Below are 15,507 nucleotides of genomic sequence, written 5' to 3' on the forward strand. Positions count from 1 at the left end.
CGGGTGAGGTGCGACAACTCTTTTCTGACCAATAAATGTAGGGTCAGTGAATCACTCTTGGTCTTGCCACTTCCATGGGACCACTTTGGCCTGGGAGACCCTACCAGGAGCTATTGACAACATAGCTACCATGGTCACTGGGGCCCACAAACCATCCACAACGTTGAGGTGACGATTCACTAGATGGGTGATTAACTGATGTTAAATTAAATTATTTGTTTTCTTAGTGTGATCCAGTGAAACAACCTGCTGATGTTGAACACTCAAAGAATGACGGCAACACAACTGTGGGAGGAGAATCTGAAATCACGCCTGCACAATCTGCTGCCACTGAGAAAGGTAATATTTTAATGAATATTACCATTTGAAAAGGTGTACAGCCTAGCTGCGTAACCGATACCCCCTCCCACCTGCTGGAAGACGGCTTGTTCAATAACCTCTGACCTAGGTAACGAACACATCCCCCAAAATCTACACGTGAGACCGTCTTAGCCTGCTTAGAGGGGCGAAAACCAGGATAACTAAATACCACTAGCCACTGTCGTATCTCTTATTTCAGGCTAAAAACGTCGGTCTCCCACTCTTACCTTTGGGAGACTACGGGAACCCCACCAGAGATGAGCAACACTGGACTTTGGTCGGAATGCACAAAATACAGACCAGTTTTATTTGGTTTTTACAATAAGTAAAATAATCAAATTACAAAAATTGAATATCGGAAAAGTGTCTAAAAGTTAATACACCTTCCCTGTTAACCCCCTTTTCTGTGGAAGGGGTGTAATGGGAACTTGTGACATATGCTGCTGACCACCTGCACACCCTTCTTTAAGGCCTAGAGAACTAATACCTATATTCACGTGTTCTATGCCTTAAGGCACATGTGTCAAACTCAAGGCCCGCGGGCCCAAAAGTCAGACTTGATACAAATTACAATTATCCACCGCTCTCTGTATTGCGCACAGCAGAGGACCTCCCCGATCCGCGAGCGCACACCTCCACCAGTGGATGTGGAGGAGATGCCACAGTCGTCACCCGCAAGCAGCAGCAGCCCCCCCCCCGACGAAGATCCGGTGACATCCGCTCCTCTTGCGATCACCGCTGATGCTGATGTGGCCCCAGAGTGAAAATGAGTTTGACACCCCTGCCTTAAGGACACAATGCCTATTCTATGTGCCTTTAGTTACCCAGATACAGTATCTCCTCTACTTCACCAATTTTACGACTTGCACAGTGTGGCGCAGGATGCTTAAGTACATAGGCCCCATTGAACAGGGTTCTTAACCTTACCCCCTTTCTCCCCTGCTGACTGTTCATCTTCCAATTTGAGTGAGTTTAATATTAGTTCACTTATTTAATTTGCTTACACATAAATTCAGCACTATAATTCTTGCATGATTATATTTTGAAAAAGGATATAAAGTCACACATTAAATCAAAATCAATCCTTGAACTATCCCAATACAGTATGGGAATACATGTAACGATGTAAGTGTGAGCAAGATGCTCAAACCCCAAGATGCCGCCATTACGCTCTTTCTTTGTCTCGTGTCTCGCCCCTCAGGCTGAGAAGTGTCGTTGAAGTGTCAGAGTTCATCTGCAGTATGCAAGAACAATACTACAGCCTCCTCCCCGATACAAGTATTTGTTTAACCATAGTTACATTAAATCGACAAAACAACTGTTGTATTAATTATTTTAATAGCAAGATTGTTTCCAGGGTGTAGCGTGTCTCGGACATTATTGGTGGATACCTCAACACATTACAGGAAAAATTCAATAACATAAAAAATTATCAATACAGAAAAAAACATATTAGTTTTAAAGTGCATTGCTTGTCTTATGCTTGATTGTCTTATGATTCAGTCCATTATTCTACGGCAGGTAATATGGATACGAGTGGAAACATGGATAAGGTAAGAAACTCAAAATGTAATATTTGTATTTACTTTATAACCCAATGTGATTATAATCTTTTATATACATTACATGCTAATTTACTTATTTACAGAAGTCAGTGAAGCTTTCGGAAGAGATCAACAGGAAGAGAGAATATCAAAGAGAAACTGAAGCACTGCTTGGCAGACTTCAGCTTCAAGACAAACAGCAACAGAATTTGTCACCAGCAGATTTTTTTAAAGTAGGTCCATCTGTGAGACAGGACCATGACACATCTGAAAAAGATATAGCTCATACTTTTATTCAGAGGTTGATGATGTTAGACTATAGAGCCAGATATATTCCTGTAAGACGAGACAGTCCTGAGGTGAGCCACTCAAACCCTGTTGAAGAGTTTTATACGAATGACACAGAAGACGATGACCTTGATGATTTTTACAGCACCAATGTAGACTTTGAGCAATCAAATCACAAGACTCACGTGCATCCAATGGATGTTCAAATGGCAGTATTCCACTGCTCAGACAGCTTTTTCAAGCAGAACATGATTACAAAGCTATCACAATGTCAGTACGCCTTACCTTTGCTTGTTCCTGACCCAGTAACAATGGATATTGGCTGTCCTCTGTGGACATTCAGACAAATAAGAAAAACATGGAAGATAACCGAAATGAAAGATAATTCAAACATTGTCACCATGAAGAGTATGCCCATCTGCAAAGCTGAGACACCCATGGTGTCATTTCTCCGCCTGGGTTCATCATCTCTGTCTAAATCTGAGCTGATGAACACTTTGATCAACGATCGTCACAAAACCTTCTTCCACAGAAACTGCCCAGGTAGTACCAAGTCTCGACATCTGATGGATGGTGTGGCAGAGATTGCCTGGTACTGCCCTGCTGGAAAACCCAATGATGCCTTCACTGACTGCATTGCCTTCTGTAATCTTCATGGTGATGCTCTGTCAATTGTAAAACAGCGTGACATACTGACTGACAAATCTTCAGTCAATGTTGTACTTGTACCAACTCTGGAAAAAAATGATAAAAACAGTGCAGTGATCTCAGCCCTTCTCAAGTCTCCAAAGCCTCTCATTATTCTCATTGCTGATAGCGATGCTGATGTTGAAAAGAAAAAGGGAAATTACAAAATGGGTGTAAACAACAAAAGCCTGTCAGACATTTCTGAAGAATTGAAAAACATCATTGGAAAGATTTTATCTGGACCACATGGATCCTTCCAGCTTGAATCCATGGCTAAAGTTTCTGGAGTCAAAGTGGATGAAGACGACAATGCCTGCCAAAAAGGAAAATCTGCTGCAATGAAAATTGTGGACTTGCTTCAGGGGATGGATGTTTCAGAGATCAAAGATACATATCTCCCTTGTCAAGGCCAACTGTGGAAGGAATGGTGCAAAATCAACAAAGAACTGTATCACCTCAGAGGAAACATTGAGAAGGAGAAATGTAAAAAGCAGGAGAAACTGATGCAAATACGACAAGATCAATTCACTGTTTCCTGTAGTGAACCAATGAAGTTGTTCATTGAAAGCCTCTCATCTTTGTCATCAGCAGCAGAAAAAGATTATTTCTTGAAATGGACTCAGATCTTAATAGATGCCCTCTCCACAGACGATCTCCCTTCAATTCTCCAAGTCTATGATAAAAAGTGGGCTGAGCTCTTGGCCTTGAAGAACAAGCATGACAAATCTGCTAAAGATCTGCTAAAAAGAAAGCAAATTGAGCTTAATGAAATATCAACAAAAGTACAGTCAGCAACTTTTGGCTTGGAGCACATCTTCAGAGAAATGGGACAGATCTATGAGGCTCATGCATCTCTGAAGAAACAAACAAATAGAGGACAGACTGACTGGTCTAAATACCCCGAGCTGGCTGCAGAGTTGATGATATCAGGACACCCAATGGAGCTGATGGATGGTGATGCAGGTCATGTACCTTTAACATGGATCTCTGGTCTTTTAGATGAAGTCATCAAGAAACTGGGTGACAAGAGAGTCTTTGTTTTGTCAGTGTTGGGCGTACAAAGCAGCGGAAAATCAACAATGCTGAATGCCATGTTTGGGTTACAGTTTGCAGTGAGTGCTGGCAGGTGCACCAAGGGTGCCTTCATGCAGCTGGTTGAAGTGTCAGAAGAGATCAAGAAAGACTTTAAGTTTGACTATGTACTAGTGGTGGACACTGAAGGACTGCGTGCTCTTGAGTTAGAAGGTAAAGCCACTCTTCACCACGACAATGAACTGGCAACATTTGTTGTTGGTCTGGGAAACATGACACTGATCAACATATTTGGAGAGAATCCAGCTGAGATGCAAGATGTTCTGCAGATTGTTGTTCAGGCTTTCATGAGGATGAAGAAAATTAAACTTTCTCCAAGTTGTGTGTTTGTTCATCAGAATGTTACCGATATTGGTGCTGCAGAGAAAAACATGGATGGAAAGAGACGGCTGCAAGAAAAACTGGACAGGATGGCCCAACTAGCAGCCAAAGAGGAGGTTTGTGATGCCGAGTGCTTCAGTGACGTCATTGCATTTGATGTGCAGAAAGATGTGAAATACTTTGCCCAGCTTTGGGAGGGAAGTCCACCTATGGCTCCTCCAAACCCAGGTTATAGTGAGAGTGTCCAAGAGCTGAAGACCACCATCCTCTCTAAAGCTAAACAGTCTGCTGGGATGACTCTCTCACAGTTCAAAAGCAAAATTCATGACCTGTGGAATGCCCTGATGAATGAACAATTTGTTTTCAGTTTCAAAAACACACTTGAAATTGCAGTGTACAGAAAACTTGAGGTCCAGTATGGGAACTGGACCTGGACCCTGAGGAGCAACATGTTGACCATTGAGAACGGGCTTTATACCAAAATTCAAAATGGAAAACTTCACAAGGTCGAGCTCAATCATCTTCATCAAGAATCGAACAAAACCTATGGTGAAATCAAAAAAGCAATGACGACATACTTTGATGATGACAGAGACAAAGACATGTTGGTTCAGTGGCGAGGCCGATTTGAAAGCAAAATCAAGGAGTTTCATAATGAACAAGTGACAGAAGTTAAAAGAAAACTGGATGAAGTCATCCAGCAGAAAAAGGCTTGTAAAAAGCTTGATGATAAGAAGACAGAGTTTGAGAACAAGCTGCTACAAAAGAGCAAAGAACTCGCTCATCAGTTAAAGGACAAGGCAAATGATGAAAAGGAACTTAAAAAGCAGTTTAACTCTGTTTGGAGTGACTTGGTTGAAGAACTAACTGCAGGTACAAAACCTATTGAGAACATCAACTATGAAGAAGATCAGTCAACTGCCCTCCAGGAGCTTGGTTTTGAATGGTCTCTCATTAATGAATCCAAAATCAGTGGCAGATACAAAAAAATAGCAGAGGTTGGTGATTACGCTCATTATGTATCTCTGATCAAGCACCACGACCTCTCAGACACAAGCCAACAATCTCAAGATGAAAACAGAGAAAACACAAACACAAAAGGGCAAGGAAGTTCATTGTCAACTGTGTGGGGGTCTTTTAAGAGACTATTTACATCTGGGTCAACACAACAAATGAAACAACATACATCGAAGAGTGATTTACCACATGAAGAACAACAAGATATCAGATCCCTCATTGACGATGTTGAAAAATATTCCCTTGATGCAATTAAGAGCAAACCTGTTGCTACAAGAGGCTACAGGCTAACTTACTTGCCAGAAGTGGCCTACAATGTAAAACAAAAGGTTAAAGAATTTGAATCAAAGAGGAAATATGCTCTAAAGAAGGAGTTCACAGTTGAACTCTTGCTGTATGTATTTCACAGAGCAGGGAGATGGCTTTCAGAGTCCCACATGACATTCAAAGGGAACAATGATGCACACTCTTATGTAGAAAGCAAGAAAATGCAATATTACAACATTTTCAGAAGCTTCTGCAAAGGAAGCTCATCTGCTGTTGTGCTTGGACAGCTGATCTGTGACAAGCTGAAGAGTTCCACTGTTGAGGCCGTCTGTAACCAGACTGCCATTGATCTCACTAAAGAGATGAAGTGCAATTACCCAGCATTCAATGGGAACAGGTCGAACTTGGAGAAACATGTGTTGACGTCACTCGCAGAGAAAGAGGACTTTGATGGCTTTATCACCTACATCCATCACCCAAGGAAGCAAGCAAAGACATATATAAGAGAAGAAGTACAAAAATACATCTCCACAGAACAGGGAAAAAAGAAAGGACTGAAAATACTAAAGAAAAATGTTGACGACATCAACACGCTTGTTAGTCAAGCTTTATTTGAAGCAACAGAGAAAGTCAAAACCCACAACGGAGACTTAGACATGTGGATGGAGGAATTTTCCAGTTTGCTAAAAGATGAGCTGACATTCAATAACATCTGTTGTCAAAACTTTGACTTGTGTGACTTGAATGCTTTTGTCTTCCTTAAAGAAGAGATAGAGAAAGGTCTTGTATCCATCATAAAGGAGTTGATCAGCCTCTCACTGGATAACATGAAGAAATTCAGGATGAAGCCCGATAAAATCCTCATCGATCAGCTGTGTGACTGCTGCTGGGTAACTTGTCCATTCTGTGCAGCTGTTTGTACCAACACAGTCAAAAATCACAGTCCTGACAAACACAGTGTCCTTTTTCATCGCCCCTCTGGGATTAATGGATGTCACATTCGAGGCACACAGGACCTGGTCATTGATTTCTGCACAACATTAGTTGCAAGTGATCGAAGTTTCGTTCCCAGTCATGATTCAGAAGACATCATTCCTTTTAAAGAGTATCAAAGAGGTGGGGAGAAATATGCTTCATGGGAGATTACTCCTGATGAGTCTAAACTGACATACTGGAAATGGTTTGTATGTCGATTTGAAAAGCAACTGGAAGACCACCACACATTAAAATTTCAGGGCGGAGGAGAAATTCCCAGTGAGTGGCGGGATCACAAAAAACAAGAAGCTATTGATAGTCTGGATTAAAATGACGTGAGTGAGTCAGAAACAACCAAGCTCTACTCTGTAACAGAAGACCAACGTGTCTTTATCTGTTCAAAAGAAATACGAGTTTTTGATTTGATTTGAAAATGCAACAATATTGCTAATGTTAATGAAGTCTTTCCAAAATCAATGAAACAGCACCTTTTGATAATTTAATCAGTATAATTTTAATTATTTTACACATACAAAGTGAGTTGCTGTATAACATTAAGTAGTAAGGATTAATGAAAATGTGCTGAAGCAAAGAACACAACGTCTGCATAATTACAAATGACGTGTTTGTTCGTAATAAAAGGATGATTGTAAAAAGGATCAGACACATCAGAATTCATCATAGTTTATAATCTGTTACTGTATTTTTTAAGATGATATAGATGTCTTTGAATATTTAAAAGAAAAAATAATTCAAAGTAGGAATGAAGGAGTTTCCAGGTTCTAAAATATTATGGAGAAATTTTAACTTTTATTTTGACTTTTATGTGAAAATCTCATCAAACAGACATGAAACTGTTCTAGGTTGCATGCTTTTCTAAAGATATATTCATCAGTGAGTTAAATAGGATATTTGTCATTCATCCAAAGATGTGTATCTTTTAATACAAGATGTGTGAATTGTTGTTTTGTCAGAAGTGTATATAATTGAATTCATTCAAAATAAGAAATGGCAGCCATTAGTGGATATAATTTAGATTTGTATTTTGTATATAATATAGATCTCATTAAAAAGCATCAAGTTCATTAATTAATTAATGAACATACTATGCTTATAAAAATATTTGAATTATCTAAAAGATAATGTTTACCATTTAGCTATTTGTTGTCTAACTTGTCTGAAATTTATATATATATTTGTATTTTGTTTTTCATGTTTTTAAAGAAATTGATGAAACATGCTTTCTCTTTCTGAAGTGGTTGATGTCCATAATTACTAACAGAAATATCAGTCTTTGTATTTTCTTTTACTGTAATAAATATAACCTTCATGGAGTCATTGGAGTTCAAGCCTTTTCTGTTATTATTAAGCAAATTAAGAGGACCAGATTTAGTCTTGACACCGATTTTATTTACATAACCAAGATTTAATTTAATATTGAGTCTTCCTCTTATTCCTGAGATCAAAAGTTAGTTCTAGCTATTGTAGAAATATGCTAAAACTATATAGAGGCATTGAACTTATAAGAATTATGTATGTGCTCAATTGCAATAGTGTTGCGTGGTCATTGAGCAAAGGTTTCAAGCGCTCCGGGCGAGGCACTTTTGCGCTCCCCGTACAAAGAAGAAGCTCTGACTCACAGGTGGTTTAGCTCAAACTTAGTTGTGTTATGAAACGGATAAGTCCATTGAATATTATGTAGCAACAAATGGACGCAGGACCGACACCTTGAGAATTCCCTCAGCAGGCAGAACTCCCACACACACAGGGGCCTCTACCCTGGCGTGTGTGTGTGCGAAGATGATGCGTCCCTGTGCAGGACAAGGTCAAATCCTCATCGGAGAGGATAAAGAAACAGGGAAATGTTAGAACAGGGCTCACAACCACCGAGACGAGAGATACGTATTCTGAGCCCTGACTTTGTGTCTGATGCCAGGGATACTTAATCTTTGATGGTGTTCTGTGAAACCATAGATCTATGCATTATATGTTCTGATGCTTGACTTAATAAATTGTTAATACTTTTAGACCGTCTGTCATCTGTTGTTCATCAAAGTAATTCCAATTCAAACGATCTGCGCGGGGTCCTTCTGGAGGTGTAGTCTTTTGGAGTCAGATTATACAGTGGGCTCTTTGCCCGAGGTAGAATCCCCAACACTATATAATGAACAGTAAACAATTAGCTAAAATGCTTCTATACATAGATATACAGATTATTGGTAACAGGTAGTTAAAGGAAGATCTACAAATTATATGAAACACATTTACGTGAGATGAATTGTTTACACATCATATATAACAGGTGAGGAGGGAGAATGCTCATTAGGATCAACTGGCACACACCTTCAATTTAAGAGGACAATTGGATTCATCATTGTGAGAACACAGGTACCAGCAATTCTGCAGTTTAACAACACATCACGATAGCAATTACATACCATTGTGACTACATTATTTTAAAGGGCTTTGTCTTGAGCTGTGCAGGATTATACCCAAGAACATCTAGACACAGGTGGTTGTGAAGGGGTGAAGAGCAATGGCTGAAGATCTGGATTCATGTGATGTGGAGCAGGACTTCTGATGAGCTCAGTGGAAGGTCCTATAGGTGCTGGTTAAGATGAAAACTGGAGGTGAATGGGGTGAAGGAGGGACGCATCAATCTGACACAGAAAACACTCAATAAAAACAATTACAAAAAGCAATTGCAAATGCCCATTTTAAATCTGCACTGCAGTGCTGGTAACTGTTTCTACAGGCCAGTATCAGTGGATCTTCTGTATACTTAATGGTTTTGTAAACAAGCCTGAATTTGTGGCTTCTTGTAGCTTTGCAACCAGGAGCTCAGTGTTGACGGCAGCATGTGCTCGGCAGTGTGACCCGTCTTAAGTCTTAATGTTTTCCTCTAAGTCACATGGTTTGGGGGAAAAGAGCTCTCTGACTTTCAATTTTACTTTTGTTTTTTTGATTCAAAACCAACATGCATAAAGAATGTCATGATATAGAGCTGTCCTCTGTCAATTCACATAAACCGTTTTGTTGCAGCAGTGTTCAGTGTTGACAGTGGTTTGTGCTTCACTGTTGGTTGAAACCAGAAACATCCTCAATCTGCTAGAAACCTTTACACCATTTCCATTAGTGTTTTTGTGTACACTTCTAATGAGCTCATAGGTTTTCTAACAGACATTGGGCCTCATTCACCAACCGTTAAATATTGTTTTACAATTTAAAAAAAAAATAAAAAACCTCATGCTGGAGGGGGCCCACAGGTGAACGTGCATGAAGAATATTGTTGGGGAAAATCTAAATGACTGATTATAATGTGTGCTTACAAGATCTGGTGTCCTAATTTGATCATCTTTATTGCACCCTGTCCTTGTGTGAACTGCCTCACCACAGTTGTTTATTCTATTCGGAAGAACACTCAGCAGCATGTCCTGGATTGAAATGATAATAAGGACTGTTGGAGTGTTCAGATGGGTACAGAGCTATGTCATGAGAACCTAGCCTCCTGACTAGAGAATGTGACCTTTGTGCCAGAACAAATGCTCAGGTGAAGTTGCAGACATCTACTTGGACTACACGGTGTGGACGCCATTTGTGTGTGTGTTATGCTTCTGTGACGTATTATTGCCTGTGACATTGTTGTTTACTCAGTATAAATTACGAGGCTCGGAGGCAGATCTCCGAGCAGCCTTGATCCATGTATACTGTATGTGAATCAACTCTGTCTCCTTGCAAGAATTAATGTCCTGTTTAATGATTTTCCATCGGTCTCGGGTGAATTTTTCTAACAAATATCATTCCTTTGTCAATAAACGTAAAGCTTCATAGAGTCTGCTACGTTTTGTTGCAGGTGTTCAGTGTTTGTGTTGAGCAAATTTAGCGTTATCAATATTGTGTTATCAGTTTTCGCAGATGTTACGTTCCCCTTGTGGCATCTTAGGGATGCGGGGAGTAACGGTGTAAAATTCCCGCGGAAAGAGAGAATGAGCAACTGAAGAGGGTTAACAAAGGAGTATTTATTGCAAAGGTGGTTAGCTGCTGACACGGGAGCAAAAGAGAACTACTTTCTTATAAAAAGAAAGCGACACGAGTAGCAATATACCAACAACACACATGTCAACACACACGCCAACAACCGCCCACATGACTGGAACAAGGGTGGGGTGATCCACTGCTACACACACACACACACACACACAAACACACACAAACACACACACACACACACACACACACACACACACACACACACAGCTTCACTACTGCGGTTTGGCCCAAGGATCGGCCGCGTGGCGCTCCTCTCCTTTTAACCACCGGCGATTTGGGATCAATCACCCGGCAGTTGGCATCCAGGAACTTCACAAGGTCGAGCTCAATCATCTTCATCAAGAATCGAACAAAACCTATGAAGAAATCAAAAAAGCAATGACAACATACTTTGATGATGACAGAGACAAAGACATGTTGGTTCAGTGGCGAGGCCGATTTGAAAGCAAAATCAAAGAGTTTCATGATGAACTATTGAGAGGAGTTCAAAGAAAACTGGATGAAGTCATCTAGCAGAAAAAGGCTTGTAAAAAGCTTGATGATAAGAAGACAGAGTTTGAGAACAAGCTGCTACAAAAGAGCAAAGAGCTCGCTCATCAGTTAAAGGACAAGGCAAACGATGAAGAGGAACTTAAAAAGCAGTTCAACTCTGTTTGGAGTGACTTGGTTGAAGAACTAACTGCAGGTACAAAACCTATTGAGAACATCAACTATGAAGAAGATCAAGCAACCGTCCTCCGGGAGCTTGGTTTTGAATGGTCTCTCATTCATGAATCCAAAATCAGTGGCAAATATAAACAAATAGCAGAGGTTGGTGATTATGTTCATTATGTATCTCTGATCGAGCATCACGATCATGAAAATGACACAAGAGGACAGAGAATCCGTAAATATGTTTCAGAAAAAACTACTGAATTTGGATATTACTTGAAGCGGTATTTTCAGCATGAAGAACAGCAACTGATCAGATCCTTCATTGACAGTGTTGAAAAACAGTCTCTTGACGCAATTAAGAGCAAACCTGTTGCTACAAGAGGCTACAGTCTCACTTACTTGCAAGAAGTGGCCAACGACGTAAAACAAAAGGTGTCAGAGTTTGAATCAATGAGGAAATATGCTCTAAAGAAGGAGTTCACAGTTGATCTCTTGCTGTATGTATTTCACAGAGCAGAGAGATGGCTTTCAGAGTCCCACATGAAATTCAAATTGAACAATGATGCACACTCTTATGTAGAAAGCAAGAAAATGCAATATTACAACATTTTCAGAAGCTTCTGCAAAGGAAGCTCATCTGCTGTTGTGCTTGGACAACTGGTCTGTGACAAGCTGAAGAGTTCCACTGTTGAGGCCGTCTGTAACCAGACTGCCATTGATTTTGCTCATGAGATGAAGTGCAATTACCCAGCATTCAATGGGAACAGGTCGAACTTGGAAAAACATGTGTTGAAGTCACTTGCAGAGAACGAGGATATTGATGGCTTTATCACCTACATCCATCAACCAAGAGACCAAGCAGAGACATATATAAGAGAAGAAGTAGAGAAATACATCTCCTCAAAACAGGGAAAAGAGAAAGCACTGAAGATACTCAAGAGAAATTTGGAGTCCATCAACACGCTTGTTAGTCAAGCTTTAAATGGAGCAACAGAGAAAGTCAAAAAGGAAAAAAAAGGAGACCCAGACATGTGGATGGAGGAATTTTCCAGTTTGCTAAAAGATAAGCTAACATTCAACACCATCTGTTGTCAAAACTTCAGTGACTTGAACAGTTTTGACTTCCTTAAAGAAGAGATAGAGAAAGGTCTTGTATCCATCATAAAGGAGTTGAGCAGCCTCTCACTGGATAACATGAGGAAATTCAGGATGAAGCCTGATGAAATCCTCATCGATCAGCTGTGTGACTGCTGCTGGGTAACTTGTCCATTCTGTGCAGCTGTTTGTACCAACACAGTGAAAAATCACAGTCCTGACAAACACAGTGTCCTTTTTCATCGCCCCTCTGGGATTAATGGATGTCACATTCGAGGCACACAGGACCTGGTCATTGATTTCTGCACAACATTAGTTGCAAGTGATCGAAGTTTCGTTCCCAGTCATGATTCAGAAGACATCATTCCTTTTAAAGAGTATCAAAGAGGTGGGGAGAAATATGCTTCATGGGAGATTACTCCTGATGAGTCTAAACTGACATACTGGAAATGGTTTGTATGTCGATTTGAAAAGCAACTGGAAGACCACCACACATTAAAATTCCAGGGCGGAGGAGAAATTCCCAGTGAGTGGCGGGATCACAAAAAACAAGAAGCTATTGATAGTCTGGATTAAAATGACGTGAGTGAGTCAGAAACAACCAAGCTCTACTCTGTAACAGAAGACCAACGTGTCTTTATCTGTTCAAAAGAAATACGAGTTTTTGATTTGATTTGAAAATGCAACAATATTGCTAATGTTAATGAAGTCTTTCCAAAATCCATGAAACGGCACCTGTTGATAATTTAATTAATATTATATGAATTATTTTACACATACAAAGTGAGTTGCTGTATAACATTAAGTAGTAAGGATTCCTGAAAGTGTCCTGAAGCAAAGAACACAACGTCTGCATAATTACAAATGACGTGTTGTTAGAAATAAAAGGATGATTGTAAAAAGGATCAGACACATCAGAATTCACCGTAGTTCATAATCTTTTACTTTATTATTCAAGATGATGTAGGTGTATGATGTTTTTTCTTTGAAGATTTAAAAGAAAAACATATTCAAAGTGGTAATGGAGTTTTTAGGTTCTAAAACATTATGGAAACATCTTAACTCCTAGAAAAAGGAATGATATGATTTTGACTTTTATGATTTTAATTTTATGAATGTTTTATGAATGTGAAGATCTCAAACAGACATGACATGAAACTGTTCTAAGTTGTATGTTTTTCTAAAGATATATTGATCAGTGAGTAAAATGAGAAGGATATTTGTCATTCATCCAAAGATTTGTATCTTTTAAAACAAGATGTGTGAATTGTTGTGTTATTAGAAGTGTATATAATTTAATTCATTCAAAATAAGAAATGGCAGCCATTAGTGGATTTAATTTAGATTTTTACTTTTGTATATAGTACAGATCTCATTCAAAAGCATCAAGTTAATCAATTAATTAATTAATGAAGAGTTACAAAAATATTTGAATTATAAAAAAAATATTGTTAACGATTTATCATTTACATATATTACTGTTAATTATACTGCTCATTTTGGAATTGGTTTTGTCATTTTGCTTAAATAGAATCTGTAATTGCTACAGTATATTGATATCCATAATTCTATGTATTTTCTTCTACTGTAATAAATATAACCTTCATGCAGTCATTGAAGTTCAAGTCTTTTCTGTTATTATTAAGCAACTTAAGAAGACCAGATTTAGTCTTGACAAAGATTTAATTTAATATTTAGTCTTACTCTTATTTCTGAGATCAAAAGTGTGCTAGTTTTAGCTATATATAGTCAACTTAACCTATTTATGTTTAATATCCTTTTTTTAGTCAATGAATGCAGGATAACCACCGTTCCACCTGACTTACGTGTACTCTGCAGATCTAAGTGTGCGGATATCTCTTCTATCACATTTTAGTCAACGAAAATTGCGGGAACGAGAGCAAGTTGTTTGGAAAAAATTCCAGAATATATTCAAGCTCCTCTCCACGCTAGCGTTGATGTCACCACTCTGAAGTCATTTTTGCTGAAGTGTTGGCAATGCTGCAAGAGAAGTAGTGCGCCGAAAATCTGTGCGGAAGAATAAGAAATAAGATAATTAAGTATGTTGGATTATAGTCAGCGTGCTTACAGCCTTGTTGTGCAACAGCCACACATAATAACCTTCTAATACTGTGCAAGTACAATCTGTTTTCATTCAGTTTTTGTGATTAAATCACCACAGTTAAAACGACTTTACTGATTAATTTATGGTTTATTCCATAGAGACAGATACAGCATACTGTACACAGACAAACTGATTGAAGCTATCCAATGCAAGTATCAGAGTTCACTGGAGTCACCGCGGTAACTGTCACTCACTCTGCCTCCTTCATTCACCACCTGGCAAATATTCACCACCTGCTTATAAAGATTGTGTAAATTAGCAGTCTGGAATAGCTTTATTTGAAAACCTCAATAAAAGATTTAGATGTAGAAAAAAGGAACTTCATAGCAGCATTATGTGAAAAACAAATAAAGGCACTATTTTGCAATCTACTTTGCCTTAACTTTTCAGTCCTCCACATTGCATCTTGGAGGGATGCATGCATGAAGGACTGCATATAGATCAATTAGCATAAATGTTCCTTTGAACATTGTCACATCAAATATCTGTTTCCTGCCCTGCAATACTCTTTTTCCTTTTAGCAAACAGATACTATCAAACAATAATCAGTTCTGCCATTCACTGGCCTTCCAAAAACTTGGGGCACTCTCGTCATATTCCAAGGAGCCTTAATCAGCAAGAGTTGTTGATGAAGTTCGATCACTCTGTTACCGATAGAATATGCCGCAAGGCCAAGATTCTCCTTGTGGCACTGGAACCGCAGTGGCAAGCCTGTGCAAGCTTCAGGCAGGTGACAGGACAGTGGAAAGCGAGTGGCATCAGTACGGCACCCGTCAGGAAGCTGCCAAGTTGAGCAGGCGATATTTCCTGAGAACACCGTTTGTTGTCACGACAGGTCAGCGGCCGTAAATCGTTTTTAGGATTTTAGTTCAGTGACAGGGAAGCTGTTTTTCTTTTCTCAACTGATTTCAATGAAACCATGAACTGTGGCAAAAAATAGAACCTCTGTGCTCTGTGTTCCCGACTGGAGCACAGAGTTTCAACATGAACCTTCCACATGAATGCATTGTCAATACCTAAGATAGATAATAC

At 39.3% G+C, this 15,507-nt stretch overlaps 2 protein-coding genes across 8 annotated transcripts in view; both read left to right on the forward strand.

Annotated features, from left to right (window-relative positions):
- The window catches only part of LOC306709995 (interferon-induced very large GTPase 1-like), a 62,005-nt gene that overhangs the window by 10,254 nt on the left and 36,244 nt on the right, over positions 1–15,507 (forward strand). For 2 of the 7 annotated variants that reach the window (XM_079178354.1, XM_079178355.1), the window contains exons 14-16: positions 228–339; positions 1,882–1,913; positions 2,009–7,887. The exons of the other annotated variants lie outside the window; for them this stretch is intronic. In XM_079178354.1, coding sequence (XP_079034480.1) covers positions 228–339; positions 1,882–1,913; positions 2,009–6,880 — 5,016 coding nt within the window. In that variant the 3' untranslated portion in view covers positions 6,881–7,887. Of the gene's footprint in view, positions 1–227; positions 340–1,881; positions 1,914–2,008; positions 7,888–15,507 lie in introns of those variants that run through there. 7 annotated transcript variants of the gene reach the window in all.
- On the forward strand, positions 11,567–12,926 carry LOC306709855 (interferon-induced very large GTPase 1-like; the record flags this gene model as incomplete). Its single annotated transcript, XM_079178157.1, has 1 exon — positions 11,567–12,926. Exon 1 carries the CDS (start codon positions 11,706–11,708, stop codon positions 12,924–12,926), a length of 1,221 nt encoding a protein of 406 aa, XP_079034283.1. The 5' UTR covers positions 11,567–11,705.

Source organism: Pholis gunnellus, assembly GCF_910591455.1.
Source record: "Pholis gunnellus genome assembly, chromosome: 17".
Lineage (NCBI taxonomy): Eukaryota > Metazoa > Chordata > Actinopteri > Perciformes > Pholidae > Pholis > Pholis gunnellus.